At 51.7% G+C, this 17286-nt stretch overlaps 1 protein-coding gene across 1 annotated transcript; it reads right to left on the reverse strand.

Moving 5' to 3' along the window:
- Positions 1 to 6373: 6373 nt before the first annotated feature.
- Positions 6374 to 16930, reverse strand: INKA2 (inka box actin regulator 2). Its single transcript, XM_082778568.1, has 2 exons — positions 16875 to 16930; positions 6374 to 8239 (listed from the first exon to the last, which is right to left on the reverse strand). Exons 1-2 carry the CDS (start codon positions 16908 to 16910, stop codon positions 7253 to 7255), a joined length of 1023 nt encoding a protein of 340 aa, XP_082634694.1. The 5' UTR covers positions 16911 to 16930; the 3' UTR covers positions 6374 to 7252.
- Between the last annotated feature and the right edge of the window lie 356 nt (positions 16931 to 17286).

The raw sequence follows: 17286 nt of genomic DNA on the forward strand, positions 1-17286 counted from the left end.
TTCTGCTTGTTCCAGGGCAGGGACCGAAGGCTCAGTCCATTAAGAGATGCACGTGGACAGATCTTTCTGCGTGGTGTGCTGTTAACTCCAAGGGACTCTGGTCAGGGTAGAGGCATCTGGCCAGATGGCTCTCATTGCAGGGCTGGGATCTAAATTATTAATTTATAGTATCGTGTTCATGACTTTGTGTATCCCAAAGGAAGCACTGAAAAGTCCTTAAGTTGGTGCTTATTTTTTCCAGCTGCAGCGTGCAGGGAGCTGCGAGTCTGTGCATTCTGTTTTATTTTAAGCTTGTTTGTGATTTTCCAAGGTAGTGAAATGTTGCAAAGACGTGTCACATCTAATTGCACTTGTCACATTAAATCATATTATGGCAAAAAACCTGAACCCCTGCTGGGAACATAATCCCCTCTGGTAGGGATAGGGGGAAATTTACCTTTGACATGCTGCAGGAGTGACAGGTTGTTCCAGACCCGATTTAGACTCACACACGAGGGGCATGCGTACAGCACCAGGCCTGCCCTGCAGCACTTCGTGGTGCTGGGAATGCATTTGCAGCCCAGGCCTGCAAAATGTGCTGCTGCCCAGTGAGGAGCTTGGCGCTGAGCTGGCCGATTGATGCTCATCTGCCTGGCAAGTGCCACCCACGGGTCTGGCAAGGTAGAGCGGAGTTTACCACGAAATCTGGGCACGCAGGGCTGCCTGGCACCAGTAAGGCTTGCTGCTTCACGGGCAGGGTGAGGGAGTTTTGTCCTGTTCATTTCAGGGTAATTTAGAGGGCCCATAAAAGCCCTGCAGAAGGAAAAGTTTTGCTTGACTTCTCCTGGCAATATCTCTTATCTCCAGTGAATTTCCTGAGTCCGTTTCCAGCTGCAGGTGGAGTGTTTGTTCCCGTTCATCTTAGGAGACACCTTAAAAAGGCAAACAAGATACCTGTTCTGTGGAAAGCTCAGCAAATCCCAGTAACGGCATCACCAACATTGAGTGATGAGTGTTTGAAAACCAGGTAAGCAGTAAGCAGAAAGATTCCCTCTTGAATCCTTTTCAGTCAGAGGACGTGATCAGTCCTTACAAGCACAGCTCGATTCAGGGAGCAGGAAGCTTGGTACAAAATCGACCGCGACTCGTTTCCACACAATTAGCATGAGTGCATTCAGACCAGGCAGCTGCACGCATAAATGCCTGGCGAGCTGCCTTTGGGTGCAAACTCTCAGTAATTGGTCTGGAACGGAATGAAAAAGGGAGAGCGGGGAGAGCCGGAGCAGGTAGCTGGGGAGAGCTGCAGCCGGGCAGCGCTCCCCTCGGCCTCCTGCCCTGGCTGCCACAAGAGCCCACAGCATGGCCTGGGTGAGTGGTGGCCGGGCACAGGGCTCAGTGCTCATCCCTTGCTGTGTTCCCACACTGCCAGCACACCCTGCTGCTGGAACCGCTGCCAGGACATCAGATTAATTGGGGTCTCTTCCTGCAGCCCTTCAGACGGGGCCTGGTGCTGCAACGCCCTCAGCCCAGGCCGGAGGTGACGGGCGCTGTGCAGCGCTCCTGACACCCGGCCAGTCCTCTCGGGAGATTTTTCAGTCCCAAAGGGTTGTTACAGACCAGAGAGGACACAAAACGCAGGAGAGACCCCTTGGTTATACTAACTAGGCAAGGAGAGTTGCTGTTTGCGTATCCATTTAAGAATAAAGCAATTGCTTCTTGGGGCACCGGCTGATCTCAGGCCCGGTGTCGCCTCCTGGCACTCACCTCCGCTCGCGACGCCTTCGGAGGCTCAGCTCCAGGTTTCACCTCCACAGAGGCTGTCATGGGCAGAGCAAAGGGACTAATTAAACCTGACAGAATGTCACGTTCGTTATCTCCAGGTTCGAAATGTCACATCGCTAACGCCAGCCTGATGGTGTGAATGCAGCGAAGCCCTCTGGGATGGGTCCAGCCCGAATTGCTGGCTCAGTCCGCTAATGAGGGAGCAGATCTGCCCGCTAATTGCCCAGACGGTGGGACCCCCGCACCCCCAGCTCCCACAGCAGCATCTCCAGAGGTGGCACAGACAAACCAGAGCTGGGTGATGGAGCTGAAGCTACCCCTGGTGCCCAGCCCTGTGCCCTGCTCAGGAGCTCCTCTGTGCCTCGAGGCAGCAGTACCAGGGATGGGCAGCGGGACCTGGCTTGGCCCCAAAGGTGGTAGCAGCCTGTGGGCATCAGCACCCAGCAGCCACTCTCCCCCCTGCTCCCACACCAGGGCTGTGGCCTCATCCAGCCCCTTCCCCGTCCCCACCAGGACCATGTCCTGTCTCCTGTGCTGTGTAAAGCCTGCTTGAAAGTGTTTTTCTGATTTAGCCTCCAGACTGCCCAAGGTGAAGACCAGAGGAGGGTCAGGAGTTTCATTTTCCCGGGATATTGATTTCTCCCTTTCTCTTCCCTGCTTGGCGAGAACCAAGAAACTTGAGCCAGTTCAGAGGCTTTGCTCATTGTGGCTATTATAGGAAATGCACCTGAAAAACATGCACTGAGACCTCACTGGGGACTGCAAGCTCACAGCCGGGCAGCGAATGAATCCCCCAAGGCGAACGAGAAGGAGCCACCTCCAGCAGGGAGGCTCAGGTAAAGCCATCTCTGGGGCAGCAGAGCAAAGCCGAGCTGGGCTAGCAGAGCTCCCAGCAGTGTCACAGCCCGGCTTCGGCTGACACAAATAATTGCAGAAACTGTTTTTTGTTTATTCTGTAAGATCAGCATATGAGACTGCTTGCCAGCTGGAAGAGGGTACGATTTCTTGATTAGAAATGCCACGTGGATACAATTGGACTTGAACAAAAGGAAAGAGAAACATTCCCTCTTTCTGCAGAGACAAGGATGTTGAAGAGAGAGGCATGGTTTGGTTCTTGGAATGTTGCTCGAGGAAGTAGAAGAGGTTCTGCTGCTGATTAATAATATGACAAAGGTGATGGGGAAAATGTTGGCGTGAATAAACAGCGGTGGGCTTTGAACAAAATGGGTCTTATTTCAGCAATGATACGGCAATTGGCTTCTCTCCTGCCAGACTCAGTATGAGGGGAATTGAGGGGAAATTGTTAAATTTGCTCAGTTTCCAGTCAGAAGGCCTTTCCGGTTAGTTAGGCACATCAGCACGGATGGTTGGCAGTGGCAGGGGCACAGCCGCTGCGCAGCGCGGTCACGGAGCTGCCCCTGGGATGCAGGGGACACAGAGGAGCTGGGCGATGGGAAGGGACCCAAACGGGCACAGCCAGCCTCTATTTGCCTTTCCTCTTGCCCAGCTTTAGCCCCATCCCATTGTCAGAAGCGTAAGCTGTGAAATGGTTTTAAAAATAAAAGCTTTTTAATTACTGGCACATTTGTGAGCCTTCTGGAGGCCATCTGGCTGGAGGAAGCACGCTGTGAGCGTCAGTGCTGGATGAGATGGGAAAGCCCAGAGAGGCAGAGAGAGGAGCAGACCCTGGAAATCACTTCATTAATTGTAAGAGCCCGACCCTCTCTGCACACGAGGCGACCTGGGCCAGACGCAGCGCTGATCCATGCCTGTTCAACGTGTGTGGGGCCGGGCAGTGCTGCCCCCAGCCCTTTGGCCCAGCACAAACCTGGGCAGAGCAGCACCTGGGGAGGGAAAGTCCACCAAGAGCCTCGGAGCAGCTCCCTGCTGGGCTCGCTGCTGCTGCCTCTTGTGCCCAAACCAGGGCTCCTGGGATCAGGCCAGCAGTGGGCAGCGCCAATCTCCTCCTGCATCCATCCCTCACTGCCATCTCATTAACCCCTGGTGTCTGAACGAACATTATTGGTGTCAAATTAACTCCAGCTTGATCCTCTCTGGGCTTCTCACAATCCAGGAATAGAGATTTCTAATAAATCTCAGCGCCCAAGTTTCATTTGCCATTGCTGCCTTGCATGGGACAGGTTCACGGGGGAACGTCTCTCTGTAATTATTGCCGTGTTTGGTATTAACCACACCTATCAAAGATGCAGAACACAGCTAGGGCCTCATTAAAGACTGTCATCGTGCTAATTAGCTAGGTCTCATACTTAATAATGGGGAACTATTTCATGGCAGTTTCATGAAAAAAGAGGAGAAAAAGCCATTATCATTTCAGGAAAAGTCCCTGGAGAAGTGAAATGGTAATTCACAAATTCTACCCACATCTATTAGCAAATCCTGCTCTGGAGACAAAACGAGGTAGGATGACTGGCTTGCCTGATAGTCTTTATTGTTTGAATGCCTCTTAAAGAATATTAATTAAATATTTTTTCTCCCAAGAATGTGTAGATCCAGCCACATTTACTTGCAATTTTCAAGTGGCTGTCTGAAGCTTAGAGCACACTGAATTTGTCACTGTAAACACTTTGGAAAATCCTATTTCAGCGCAAGATATCCTTTGATGACACGTTTAGGAGGCAGAGGGAACATAAACACGTTTGAAGCTATACTGGGTGCTTGGTGTGTGTGAGGCACCCCTGAGGGTCTCTGCTCCTTCGAGAGCAGGAGGAACGAAGCAAACGTGACCTCCTGGCTCCCTGGGCTGTCCTGCAGCCTGATCCAGGGCTGATGTGATCCTGCTGGTGGCCGCAGGCAGGATCAGGGCATGCAGCAGCAGGCACAGAGACCACCCCGAGCCCCTTGGCACTGACCCGCTGTAGCCGGTCCCACCCCACTGCCAGGAATTCGGGGGGAGCGGGGTGCATGGTTTGGGTGGGAAAGGAACGCGTGGGCGGCTGCTGGGCCAAGAACGGCCCTGTCCACACGGGCCTGGAAACAATAGCGTTTCCTCCAAGCAGGGAAAGAAAGGGCTGGTTTCAGAGCCGGGCTCTCCAAGGGCACGGGATGGGGGCCCGAGGGTGCCCGTGGCCGGTGCCATGCGGCCGGCACGAACGTGGGGCTGTGGCAGCTGCTGCAGTGTGGGGCCACAAGAGCTCGTTCCCAGGAGAAGCGTCCTGCTGGCTCCGTGTGAGACCGCATCGACGGGGAGCAGAGCTGCCAGCAGCTGCTGCTGGGGGTGGGTGTCAAATATTTGCAAGACAGCACATGTTTTGGCATAGCCGGTCATTTATAACCCCCGAGATGCCCAGCAGCCTGTTTGTTCTCTGAGCCCCAGCCACGGGGGAAGGAGGGGCTGCACGGAGGGAAATTGGGGCAAATCCCAGACATCGCTTTTCCCACCGAGCGGTTTCCAAATGCACGTTTTAGGCTCCAGCTCTCACTGCATCCCATATAATTGCACCATTTTAAATCCCCCTGCGGCAGGTATTGCCTTAGCAAGGGAAAAGCCTTGCAGGGAGGAAAACAACGCCCTGAGTGCCCACAGCTGTGCAAACCCCCTGCCCTGCTGCCGTGCTCAGCTGGGGCTCCTCCTGCACTCATCCCAGCTGAGGGCAATGCCCATGCCTGGCTTAAAAAGCCCCCAGGGGGGCACAATCAGCCTTTAGGACCCCCTACTCAGCACCTGTGTGTGGGGCTTGGCTGCTGGAGCTGCAGGTATGGCAGGGGCTTGATCTGGGGGTGGGCAAGGCTGGCTGGCTCGCTCCTGCCTGGGCTGTGGGGGCCCTGTGGTGCTGGGACCCTGGCTGGGGCAGTGCATGCTGTGGTGGGTCCCTTAGTGAGGGTGGAGGGAGCAGTTGCCCTCCTTAATGAAGGAAAAGGGGGCAAGGGGGGGGATTCAGCTGTCAGTGCAGGAAGGAGCTGCTGCTCTGTTGTGCTGCTGCTTATAGAAAGCTCTTTCTCCTCTTTGCTGATCCTACAGAAAGGGCTGGTGAGAGCTGGGAGGGTGCCTTTGTACCAAACAGGATGAAGTCCTGATAAAAGAGGAGGAAAACAGAGCGCCCCAAACAGCCTTTCAGCATTCAGAGAAATGGAGAGAAAGCAAAAGCACCCAGAGCTAGGGCCTGTGAGGAAGGAAAACAAAAGCTTGCTTCCAGCTCAGGTTCCTGAAAAAGTGCTGAGCATAGCTGTCAGATGCTGACCCACTCTTCTCTCCTTGTATGGGCAGAAACAGGGCTTGTCTTGTGCCTATATTTAATTTCTGGGGGGGGGGGGGGGAATTCTCCCTTTATGCCTCTGCTCCACTGGCCTCTCTGTCCTGGGAAGCTAAAACATGACTAGAATTGCATGTTTAAAAAAACAATGCTGCTGCTCACACATGAGCCCTTCCTAAACTGGGAGTGATCAGAGCAGGTTTTTGGGGCCCCAAGCCCCCACTGCTGGCCAGGACTGGGCTGAAGCACCCCTGTGGGCATCTGAGTGGCTCGATTTGGGTCCTTGGGGCAGTGCAAACCCAGAAGCTTCTGTAGGGGAGAAAAGGCTGATGTACACAGGGCTGGATGCCAGCACCAGGACACAAACTGCTCCACAGCACACGGGGATGATGCTGCTTTATTTGTAGCTCTTGGAGAGCTGGCTGCTGAAGAACTTGGTTCTTTCAGGACAGGGTTTGTACACAACAACAGGGGAAACAACAACAACAAACGTCTCTTGCAATTCTGTGTCACAGTGCAAAGTTAACAATAAACATCTGTGGCAATGCTGTATCTCAATGTGAGCCCGGGGGAGAAGGGCATGGAGACAGGCAAAAGTGGCTGGAGTTTCCAAATGTCACAGATGTCCATGAAGGAGCCTCCGGCCCCACTGGTTTAGCAGGAGGGGGAATTTGTGCTATGAGCACAGTGGAGATGCAGCTCAGGGGGACGAGAAACAGCTGAAATGCAACAGAGCTGGGATTCAACACCTGCAAGTAGCAATTGTTGAAATTTAGGTGGCAGCACTCATTTTTTTTTTTTCCTAAAATTTAAATAACAAGTCCTTCAGGATCACTGCTAGAATTGCCAGGTTTACAACCCAGTTTTAAGTGCACACAATCAGAATTTTTAAAAAACTATATATTTGCACACTCATACACACACATACAGTGAATTTTGTGCTGCAGGTACTGTAACTGGAGATCACCTGAGGGGGCCTGAAGGTGCTGTCACGAGGCAAGCTCCAGGAGCTGCAATCGGTGGCACCGCTCACCCTAAAAGCTGCCAACAATTCTGATTATTTCTGCAAATATTGGTCCCCATGGGCTGCCTCAGTGTGTGGGGCTGAGCCAGCTGCAGCTCGATGGGAGATGCCACGTGCAGGGGATTGCAGCCACAGCATGGCACGCTTCGGAGACCTTTCGGTCCCAGCCGAGAGCTCGGGGGGCTCCTGAGAAGTGCACGGCCTCAGCTCCTCCCTGGTGCAAGAAATGCTTGGCAGAGCGGGGGACACGACAAACTCAGACCCAAACAGCTGTGTTGATATCAAACCCGGATTGGGTGTAGTCTATGGTATCGTGGACTTTCTTGGTGCCAGTTTTGGGTTTCTTGATGCTGCCTTCCCCCTTTGGGCACCTCTCCACTTTGCTGTGGTGGTTCTGGATGTTCCCATGGAGTGGGAAGTAAAATGTCCCCTTGAGTTTGTTCGTCTTTTTGGGTCTTTTGGAAATTTCGGGTTGTTTGTCTTCAGGCGGTAGCCAGCAAGGTTTCTCCTTGAGAAGCCTATCTCGGTCTGGCCGAACGCTCCTCAGGAACTTCTTGAAGATGTTGGCTGTGAGGGAGAACTTCTTGCAGAGCTCCTGGGACCTGCTGGCGGACAGGGAGGCCTCGCTCTTCTCCCCCTTCTTGTCCAGCTCTGGCAGATCCAACCAGTTCCCAACCAGATCTGCGAAGATGTTATCCCCCAGGACCAGAGGCTGCCGGTTCCTGCTCTGGGACATCAGGGAGGATGTCCAGTCGTGGCTGTCCTCACACCCCGGGCACTCCTGGTGTGCCGGCCACCTCCCAGCCATGCTCTGGCTGCTGGGCTCGAATGTCCTTGGGTGGACGCGCTCTGCTCTGGCTGGGGCCGAGGAAGGTCCCTTTGTGTGGGAGGCATCCTTGCCACAGGTGCTCCTAGAGGAGGAGGAAGAGGAGGAGGAGGAGGAGGAAGAGGTGTCCCCGAGGTGGCCGCTCTCTGGGAGCACAGTGGGATGGGACAAGCTGGCCGGCTGTGGCACCATGCAGGTGAGGGATGTGGGGCTGCAGCTCCCTGCTGCTGCCCGGCCCCGTGGCCCTGCTCCACTGCTCCGGCAGCACGGGTGCTGCTCCGCGCTGGTGCTTCGACTCCCTGAGATCTCCAGCTGCTCCAACGCCGTCTGGACCTGGAGCAGCTTCAGCTCCTGCAGCGCGCCCATCATGCAGTTCATCTGCTCGTGCAGCCCGTCTCCCACCTCCTTCATGGACAGCTGCGGGGGAAGAAGCAGGCAGCAGGTCAGTGTCTGGGGAGCAGAGAGGGTGAGGAGGCTCGGACCGGAGGGCAGGAGAGCTGGGCTTGCAGCTCGTCTGACATGTGGCCGCCCCCCTTATCGCGTCTGACATGCAGCATACCTCTACCACATCCATTTCATGGAACGGCAACCGGATATTTCTCAAATTCTCTAAGGGTTTTACATGGTTTAAAAATAATCTGGACCCTCTAGGAATAAGGCGAGCTGACAGAAGTAGTGTTTTTTTTTTCTTTTTTTTGACCTGACAACAAAAATAGTTTGAGTTCCCATTAATTGCTTGGCAGAAACCCAAGGTGTATAACTCTGGTTTCAGCTGTCTCCAGTTTAAGTGTATTCCACTGCTTTTGTTCCCCTTGTCCTGAGTAACAAACCGAAACTGGGAGTCAGAATAATGAGGAGACCGTGCCTTCCACTGAGAACTGTTTCTTTACCTGAAGTGCTAAACTAAATTAAAAATCAACCCTAATAAGGATCACATTACTTGACAATGTATCTTCTGATCTAAATGCTCTCATTACAGGCATCTATCACTGGAGGATAATCAAAGAAATGTAAATGCACTTGAACTCTTGTACAGAACAACAAACTCTAAACTTATTTACAGCACAATAGTGATCTAAGACCAGCAGCAGCAGTCCTGCTTTATCCCTGAAATTTGCTATACAGATTTAACTTTCTATGTTAGACTTGAAAAACGCAAGGTATTTTCCAGAGCTGCTAAATTCCCCTCTTCTCTCTTGCTCGGTTGCTTTCCCTTTCTTATGTAGGATCTGGATCATATTCCCGAAGCAGCACCATAAAACAAGCGGGCTGTATGTCCCAACAGCTGCCACCCCTCGTGGGGAGGGGAAGGGGAAGGAGAGAGGGAAGAACAGCAGGGGATGGCAGGGCTGGAGGTGAAGGCGTTGCACTGATACAAGGTGGCTTGCAGGAGAGATTACCACTGTCTAGGAACAGCTTTAGCCTATACTGTCAAAAACAGTTTAAAAGGCTCATGAGATTTTATTTTTTTTTTGTACAGCAATAGGTCTTTAAGTTTAGTATGAAAAAGGACAGATACATCTCTTGTTCAGCTTTACTTTATGAATCTTTCATTTTTTTACTTAATTTTTGCTAATTTAGTTTAGTTTGCTCTATTTCCATTTCTGTGCTCAGATCTGAGCAGTGCAGCAGAGCAGTCATCAAAAAACATGATTCTCTGTTACAGCCTAGCTCTGGAAGTGGAAAGCTTCACAACAGTTTCTGACCACAAAATCCTATCTCCATTTCATAACCCCAAACCTAAAATGAGCAGGGAGATTCCATTGATTTTTCAGAGCTTCCCTCCCAAGAAACTCATTTACCACCCAGAACGAACACGCTGGCTGTGGAGATTCAGAAAAACTCTGCCAACTTCCCAATTGCACTATCAACTGTCCCCAGCTATCTAATTTTTTAACATCAGCAAATAAACCTCTGCTTCTGCAGGTACGCAAATAATGCCCCACTTCCAGACTACCACAGCTCTTGGGTTACCAGTACAAAAGCTGAGGCCATATGTTCTACAAGCTTCAGACAAAACTATCACCTTACCTCTCCAGATTTGCTGTAATGCTCCTCGTCCTAACCTTTCTCGCCTTATTAATGGAAGTCTGTTTTATCTGGGGCTTTGCAAAAAGCTGGATTTGGAGCTGGCTCGGCCCTTCATTGGCTGCTTCCCCTCAAATCCCCTGGCGGGCGCAGCGGTGTGGCCACGCTGAGCGGAGTGACACGGGTCCCCCTGCACCGCCCGGGCCGACTGCAACCCCAACATATGCTGGGCGGCTCTGCTGTTCACCTCATTGATTCAATTAACTCCCCCCCGATGGGTGGTATCATTACAATGCATGCCTCATCCAGCAAGGCTCTATTAAGCATTAATATTTCATGGGCAGCATTTATCAGCCGCGTGCTCGTTTCTTGCAGACGGACCCAGCCTCCCCCCGGTGAGAGGTCTGAGCCCCGAACACCCGGATTCCAGCGCTCGCCTTGTGTTCAGAAGTGAACCTGGATGAATGAGCTGGTTCTGCTGAACCAGAGCCAGCACCAGGCTGGAGCCAAGGCACTGGAAAAGCAGCGGAGATGCTTTCCTGGGAGTGATGATGAGGTTTGGGTGGTCCTCACCTGCTGCCCAGCAGCTCACCTCTGGCTGAGATGGCCTCGGTGTCCCTGGCAATGCAAATCCACTCCACTTTCAGCAAAAGGGCTGGGAAGGTGTTGAAGCTTTTAGCTCTGCTTAATTACGCTGCTAAAGCTTCAGGTTGTGGAAGTTGAGAAAACAAACAAAAACCATTCCAAGAGAAACCTGCTTCATCTTTTGCTATTTGTGGCACTGGCTTGGTCTTTCATGGATTGAAGAGTGTGAACAAAACCCAGCCCCAAGTGAAGTCACTGACTGGTGACCAAACAGTCTGCAGGGGCTTGGATTTCATCCACGTGTAATTACTCTGTGGTAATTAAGAATACTTGCCATGGAGAGAAAGCTCTGGAAAAAGAAGTTTCTTCTTTTGTGTCTAACAGCCATTCTCTCCTGTTTGCCAAGAAGAAACCCTTCCTCCCAAGTTCACGCTGGCTTCTCTGAGACTCTCCGGGCTTTAACTGCTGACAAAAGGAACAAGCTCCCCCGGATCTGAGACCACCACCCTGGCCAAGATTCAAGATCAAGTTCTCTGGGCTGCTAGAAGGGAAGTTTCTGCAATTAATGCAGCAGATTGGGCTGGAAGTCAGGCAGATGCTCTGGCTGGAAGGTGATGGGAACATGAGGCCGAGCAGAGAACCCCTGCAGCCCCGTGAGCTCTGCGGTCAGGCACTTGGTGTAGAAGGAGCTGGGATTTGTGAAGAACGAAAGCGCAATTTCAAACAGAGCGTGAATGTGAGATAAACCCCAGAGAGCCTTAATTTGGTGTGCAGAGAGACCCTGACTGTGCTTGCTGAGGTTATGCAAGTGACTTTATGTAACCCGGCCACCACAGGGCATCAGGAGATGTTCTGTCTTCTGTGCTTGCGAGCTGCGAATCCCAAACTGGTTGCCAAACCAGCCCCGGATGCTCAGCCCCCATCTTGCAAAACTGGCGGAGTTCAAATATGTTCCGGATTTTTTTACATTGAAAATCATCCATTTTGGATGGCAAAGGCATCAATTAATTTGGAAGTTATACCTTTCTAATCATTTCTTTGAAATACTTATTCCTGGAGCAACAACCCCAACCAGTTTTCACAGCTTACAAATCAGTGATTCCCAAACGGATTAACACAGCAGGAGGACAACTTGCTCCAAGGAACATCCTCTAGCACTTACTGGCATTTTATCAAACTCAAAACCGTGTACCTGAGACATACAAATAAGGGAGATTTCACTTGCCATTTCACTCGTAAATCAAGAACTTTTTAAGCTCGCTCTGGGAACAAAGTTTTTCTTAATAGCATCTAAATTCACCAAGTTTTCAGAATTCAGTTCCGCTCAATCCCCTCGGGCCACAGCTGGTTTTGTTCCCAGCCCATCTGCACATCTGGCCTGCCCAGGACCACGGCAGCTTTCTGGTGCTGACCAGAGGAAAAAGAAAAGCCAGCGAACGCATCACAGCTTGCAGCTGAGCACGGGGCTGGGAAGAAGAGCTCTGAGTGCGCCCCTCATAGCGGGGAGGAAGACAGATGTCCAGCTCCTAGGTAAAGCAGCGCAACGAGAGGAAGTTATTGCTAAGGGGACAGGAAAGAGCAAAGGGCAAATAGCAGCTCTCAATAACAGGGCTGGTAGGCAACAGAACCAGGCACAAACAATTGGTATTTAAAGAGGATGACCTAATAGAGACCAAAATTATTTTAGAAATGCTGAGCTGATCATATTGTTTCTGTGTTTTCCTTTGGGTCACTAGGTAGATTAATCTTCAGCAAGCCTGCAACTGTGGCTGGGCGCAGCTCTGCAGTGCTCGCAGGGAGCCTCCTGCTAGCTCGATGTTGTGCCCTGCCTCCCTTTCCCTGGATGCTATGGGCCTGCGATGGTTGTTCTGTCCTGGAATTTTATCACTAGGATTTCAAGTCTTTTTTTTTTTTTTTTTTTTAACCTCTGTTTTCCCAGAATATTTTAGGAGTAAATTAGGATGTTAAGTGTGAGCTCACAATTTATCTGAAAGAGGAAGGATGCTGAAACTTTACTGAAGAATTTCCCAGTGGGATAAATGGCTCTCAAGCAGATGTTAACCGTGAAAGACGCAGTTCACATCACTCGATTAACTATCTTCCTTACTCTGTTTCCTTCCTTTCAATTGTTGTTCTGTGCTTCCCGATCACACACATTTGAAGGCAAATCAGAAAATCAATTCTCTACAGCCAGTAAATAATCAAAAAAGAACTCTGGCCTTCAGACTCCTCAACACAGGGCTGAGGAAGACCGCAAGCCTCAGTGTACAGACTGTCTCTTGAAGATGATGGTTAAAAATCTCAGTTTTCAGCCAAGTGGCCTGCCTGCACTGGGGTATCTGGTCATAAAAATTCCTGAATGCGTGCAGCTGTAATTAAAAAGAAAAAAAATCCACAGTTTTCATTTTCAGAAGTCTTCTCTGGAAATAAACAAATGGACAAGGCCCGTAATTGCTTTTTCTCTCCCCCACGTTGTGCGTAACAGGAATTCTGCTGCCAAGCTTCTGCTTTGTGCCCTCCCTCAAGGCAAATGCCAAGGAAAGATGTGTGATAACCACGCAAGCTTTCTGATGCCATCCCAGCAGTGATGGGAAAAGCCTCCCTGAAGGGGATCAATTCATCAACAGACACAAACGAAGCTGCATGTTTCCACCTGCTGCAGTTGTGAGCAGCGATGTCAGCCCTGGACTCTGCTGCTTGTGCCCTGTCTACTGCAGACCACAAGAGCTGCTCCCGAAATAGCACTAATGAAAGTACAGAGAATCCGTTTCCAGCATGACACAGTTACTGGAATAGGACCCACTGTGAGACAGTAAAAATAATTAGCTGCATTTTTCAGTCAGACCAAATGTTCTATTCCTGTAAGATATTCATAGCAAGAAACATTGTCTACCAGGACATAATACGAGAGGGGAGTCAGACTCTATCAAACGTGGTAATTTGATGTATTTATGATGAATGTGCAGGAGAACATTCAGAAGTTCAAGTTGGAGTGGTGGTTTTTGTTTTAAGTATCTACTTTTCCCCATCTAAAAGGACAAGTAGTAAAAGGCAGCGGAAAGCCCAGAAATGTCCTGGATACCTCAAGAAAAATCAAAGTGTTCAGAGTGAAGTCACAGCTCTGGCTGTCTTGACTGCGACCCCTCACCCCGAGAGCCGTGCAAAGCCCAAGTGCAAGGTAAATCTGCCCCATGAACTCACCAGCCCCTACCTAGATAAAGACAAGCGATTTATTCTTCTGGTAGACGAGCCTTGAAACCCCAATCCCATTGTGCTCTGCTGATGTTACTGTGTATAAATGCAAACAATCCCCGTGTCAGAAAGTTTACAGAGGTAATGCCATCTGCAGCATGAGACACGGAAATGAAATTCCTCTCTCCTAATCCCTGAGCAAGACAATTCTTGTTAAATCTGATCTTTCAGCTGAGATAATATTCCGTAACTCAGAAAGCAGAGATAATATTTCTGTGCCTCAGAAGGATGTTTGCAGACTCGGAGTCCAGCTGATAGTGAAAAGGACTCAGCGCTGAGTTAACTGCGTTAAGGGAAGATGTGCGAGTGCTGCTGCACATCTCACAATCGCCGTATGAAGGACAGGTGACAACGAGAGGAGAAGCACAGTGTACTCTGTGCCAGGCCTACAAACCAGCCCTGCATATTCTCACATCCCTAAATCTCCAGGGGCTTTAGGAGGAGGTGGACAAGGTCTGTGTTTTTATATGTCAAGAGACTGAGGAGCAGAGAGCAGACACGGCCAGTCCAGAGCTACCCAGACGGGGATGTCAGCACCAGGACAAGGACCCCAGCTTCAGAAATGGATCTGACCCTGTGCTGTGCTCGGGTCGCACGCCCGGCTGTGATGAATGGCTGTGTCAGCTGAGACTCTCCTGGCTTTAAAACATTTGCATGTGGAAGCTTCTGAATGAATTCCAATCAAAGGGACACCACACATGCCAGAAACTATCAGCTTACAATGGAAAACATGCAATGGGAATATGAGCGCTCTCATTGACTGAAATGGGCCAAATTTATCTCTGGGAGCCATCGTGAGAGGCCTGGCAGAGCCTTCCCAGAGGCTGACACGGAGGCTGGTGTAAGCATGCCCAGACCCACGCTCATCTGTGACTTGTCTGGCAAAGCCCGGCGTGATCTCAATGCACAGGCTGTGTGTTGAAACGTCTGGGCACACCAGCAGCCTGAGCCAAGCACACAATTACTTAAATATGGTTTTAATACATAAAACAGGAACAAGAAAAATCAGAGCTGGAATCCTCGAATCCCACACTGATGGGGGATTGAGTTGCACTTGCAGATAACCTTTCCTTGTGAACTGGGAGCTGTGCCAACATCCGCTTGTTTCTTTTTTTTTTTTTTTTTAAAAAAAAAAAAAAAGTCCTCAAAACCAGCCAAAGGCTGGAGTTGAAACTGAAGCAACCTAAACTTGTGCAGACCAGGTGGCTTCCAGCCTTTGCATTGTACTGACCAGAGCTGCACAGAAGGTAAATCTCTGTGTTTCTGCCCTCAGCGTGATGCCCTGGAGCTGGGCACAGGGCTCCCTTTTAGGTGCACAGGGGCAGCTTGTTGCCTCTGTTTTTCTGAGCAAACAGACCGAGTCCTTCCCACCATTCCTCCTGCATGATTCCTGGTTCTGGTGTGTTTAACATCTGGAGGCATGCCCTGCCAAGTAATGAAGAAAGTGGCAAGGAAGGCAGGGTCAAGAGGCTCGGTTCCCACTCGCCATTCAGGGCAGATGGCTGCAGCTGTCTCCTGCGCTGCTGGCTGGTCTTTAAAGAAACATTAATCTATTTTAATTCCAGACTATCTTGACAGTATTGATTTTTAAAAGCTGTTATTGCCGAGGATATCGCTTATACTTATTGTAATTAATACAGACCTCCTGCCCTCAGTAAGTGCAATTGCAGCTCCCCGAGCTCCCAATGAAAGCCATGCTCTCAGAGCGCGCTCTGAGCAACTCCAAAGCTGCACGCTGAAATCCTGAGAGCTTGTTGTTGAAATATGTTTCTAAGTAAGGGTAATTTGGAGGGGGGAGGCTGAGAGGAGGAAAGAACATGACTATTTAAAACCAAGCATAGGAATATGGGGCTACTTTCAGTTAAGTCACGACTGGTCCTACTGAAGGTGATAAATGTCCCTTCCCAGTCTAAGCCAAGCATCTGCATAAATCTTTGCCAAGCTAATGCCCTGGATTATTAATATCATAAAAATTGGCATTTTTACAGTTAAAAATATTCTGTTACTGCACTATAGAAGGGGCATGAATAAAACCAGAATTTTCTCATTTCTGTTTTTTTTTTTTGGTTTTCACGGTAAGTGTCAGGAATCTGTTTTCAAGTATATCCCAACCACCCAGATGTTGTGTTGTGCTCTGCAAAGCAGGCACATTTCTGAATCACAAGCCAAAGGTGCAATGTTTAGGCTTCTATACAAAATACTGCTGAGATAATGAGACTAATTTATTAGTAAGACAAAAAAACAGATTTAGTAACCTTATTCTAAGCACACTCTTCTGAGAGTGACTCATTTTATCCACCTCACCCTCCGACTTGTTCGGATTTTCAAGGCCTTCCAGGTTGCAACGTGCGCGTCTCGTGTCGCGATTTGCATTTCATTCATCGCACCCAGCACGCCCGTGCCTCTCGCTTTCTTTGTTTTAGTTTGTACTCCGGCCGCTCTCTTCGCTTGGGAAACGTCGCCAACGCCACCAGGTGAAGCGGCACCGGCTGCTGCCAGGTTTTTCGGAGCAAAGCCCCCTGCCCACCTGCGAGCCTGCCTGCCCCGCTGGAGCCCGGGCACCGCCAGCTCCGACCCGGAGGTGACAAAGGCGAGCAGAGCCCCGTGTCGCAGCAGGACGGGGACATCGCAGCAGGACGGGGACCCGGCAGGTAAACCTGTCACCCAGCCCCGATAGCACAAACACCGCCAGAAATCAGCGCCCTGCGAAGAGCTCAGCCTGGATGGGGGGGCTGCTCGCATCCCAAAGCCCCTCGGCCCGCTGGTGCCGTGCCCCGGCCCCTCCTTTTGTCCCCCCCCGGCTGTGTGTTTGTGGGGGTGATGGGGGGGTCCCCGCCGTGCCCCCCCCCTCGCAGCCGGGAGCGCTCCGAGAACCCCGGGGGCTGCCCCGGCGCTGCAGGGCGAGACGCTCCCCTCGCATCGTCGCCATCCCGCACCGGACTCCTGCCGGAGGCCACCGCAAACGCTTCTTTGGTCGCCGATCTTTGCGGACACCTGGGGTGTGTTGTTTTTTTGTTTGTTTGTTTGTTTGTTTTTTTCCCTCCCCCCCGGTTTAAACAGCTCCCTCGCACCGACGGCTGCCCGCACGGCCCCGGCCGCCGCTCCTCGCCAAGCACCGGGGGGGGGGCACAGCTTGGGGTCCCCCCCAGCCCCAACCCTTGCCCCAAGCCCTGCCCCGAGCCCTTACCAGCTCCTGCCTCAGCCGCCGCAGGTGCTGCTCCATGGCCCGGCGCAGCCCCGCCGGGAGAGCGCTCCGCCCGTGCAGCCGGGGCGGGGAGGGGAAGGAGGGACCGGAGAGGGGGGGGCTCGCCCCGGCCCCCGCCCGCCCCCGCGGGGCGGCACCACCCGGAGGAGCTTTGGGGAGGGATGGGGAGGCTCGGCCGGGGCTGCGGGGTCCGCGTCCTGCGGGGTGCGCAGCGCGGCTGGGGTCCCTGGGGGTCCGCGGGGGTCTCCGGGGGTCCCCGGGGGTCCCCGGGCTCTGCTCTGGAGCCGCGCTGGGTTCGGAGCATTTCGGGTTTTTCGGTGTTCCTCGGGTGTGCGCTGCTAGCCCGGTTGTGCTCGGTGCCGTGCGCTCTTTGGTGAGCAACGCCGAGCCCCCC

This window comes from Aythya marila (assembly GCF_965140915.1).
Source record: "Aythya marila genome assembly, chromosome: 24".
In the NCBI taxonomy this organism is placed as follows: domain Eukaryota; kingdom Metazoa; phylum Chordata; class Aves; order Anseriformes; family Anatidae; genus Aythya; species Aythya marila.

Bases quoted from the DNA above. Each gene is read 5' to 3' on its own strand.
- INKA2 (XM_082778568.1), bottom strand. From the start codon at position 16,910: ATGGAGCAGCACCTGCGGCGGCTGAGGCAGGAGCTG. The intron at 8,240-16,874 runs GTAAGGGCTCGG...CTTCCCCCGCAG, and splicing joins GGCGGCTGAGGCAGGAGCTG to CTGTCCATGAAGGAGGTGGG.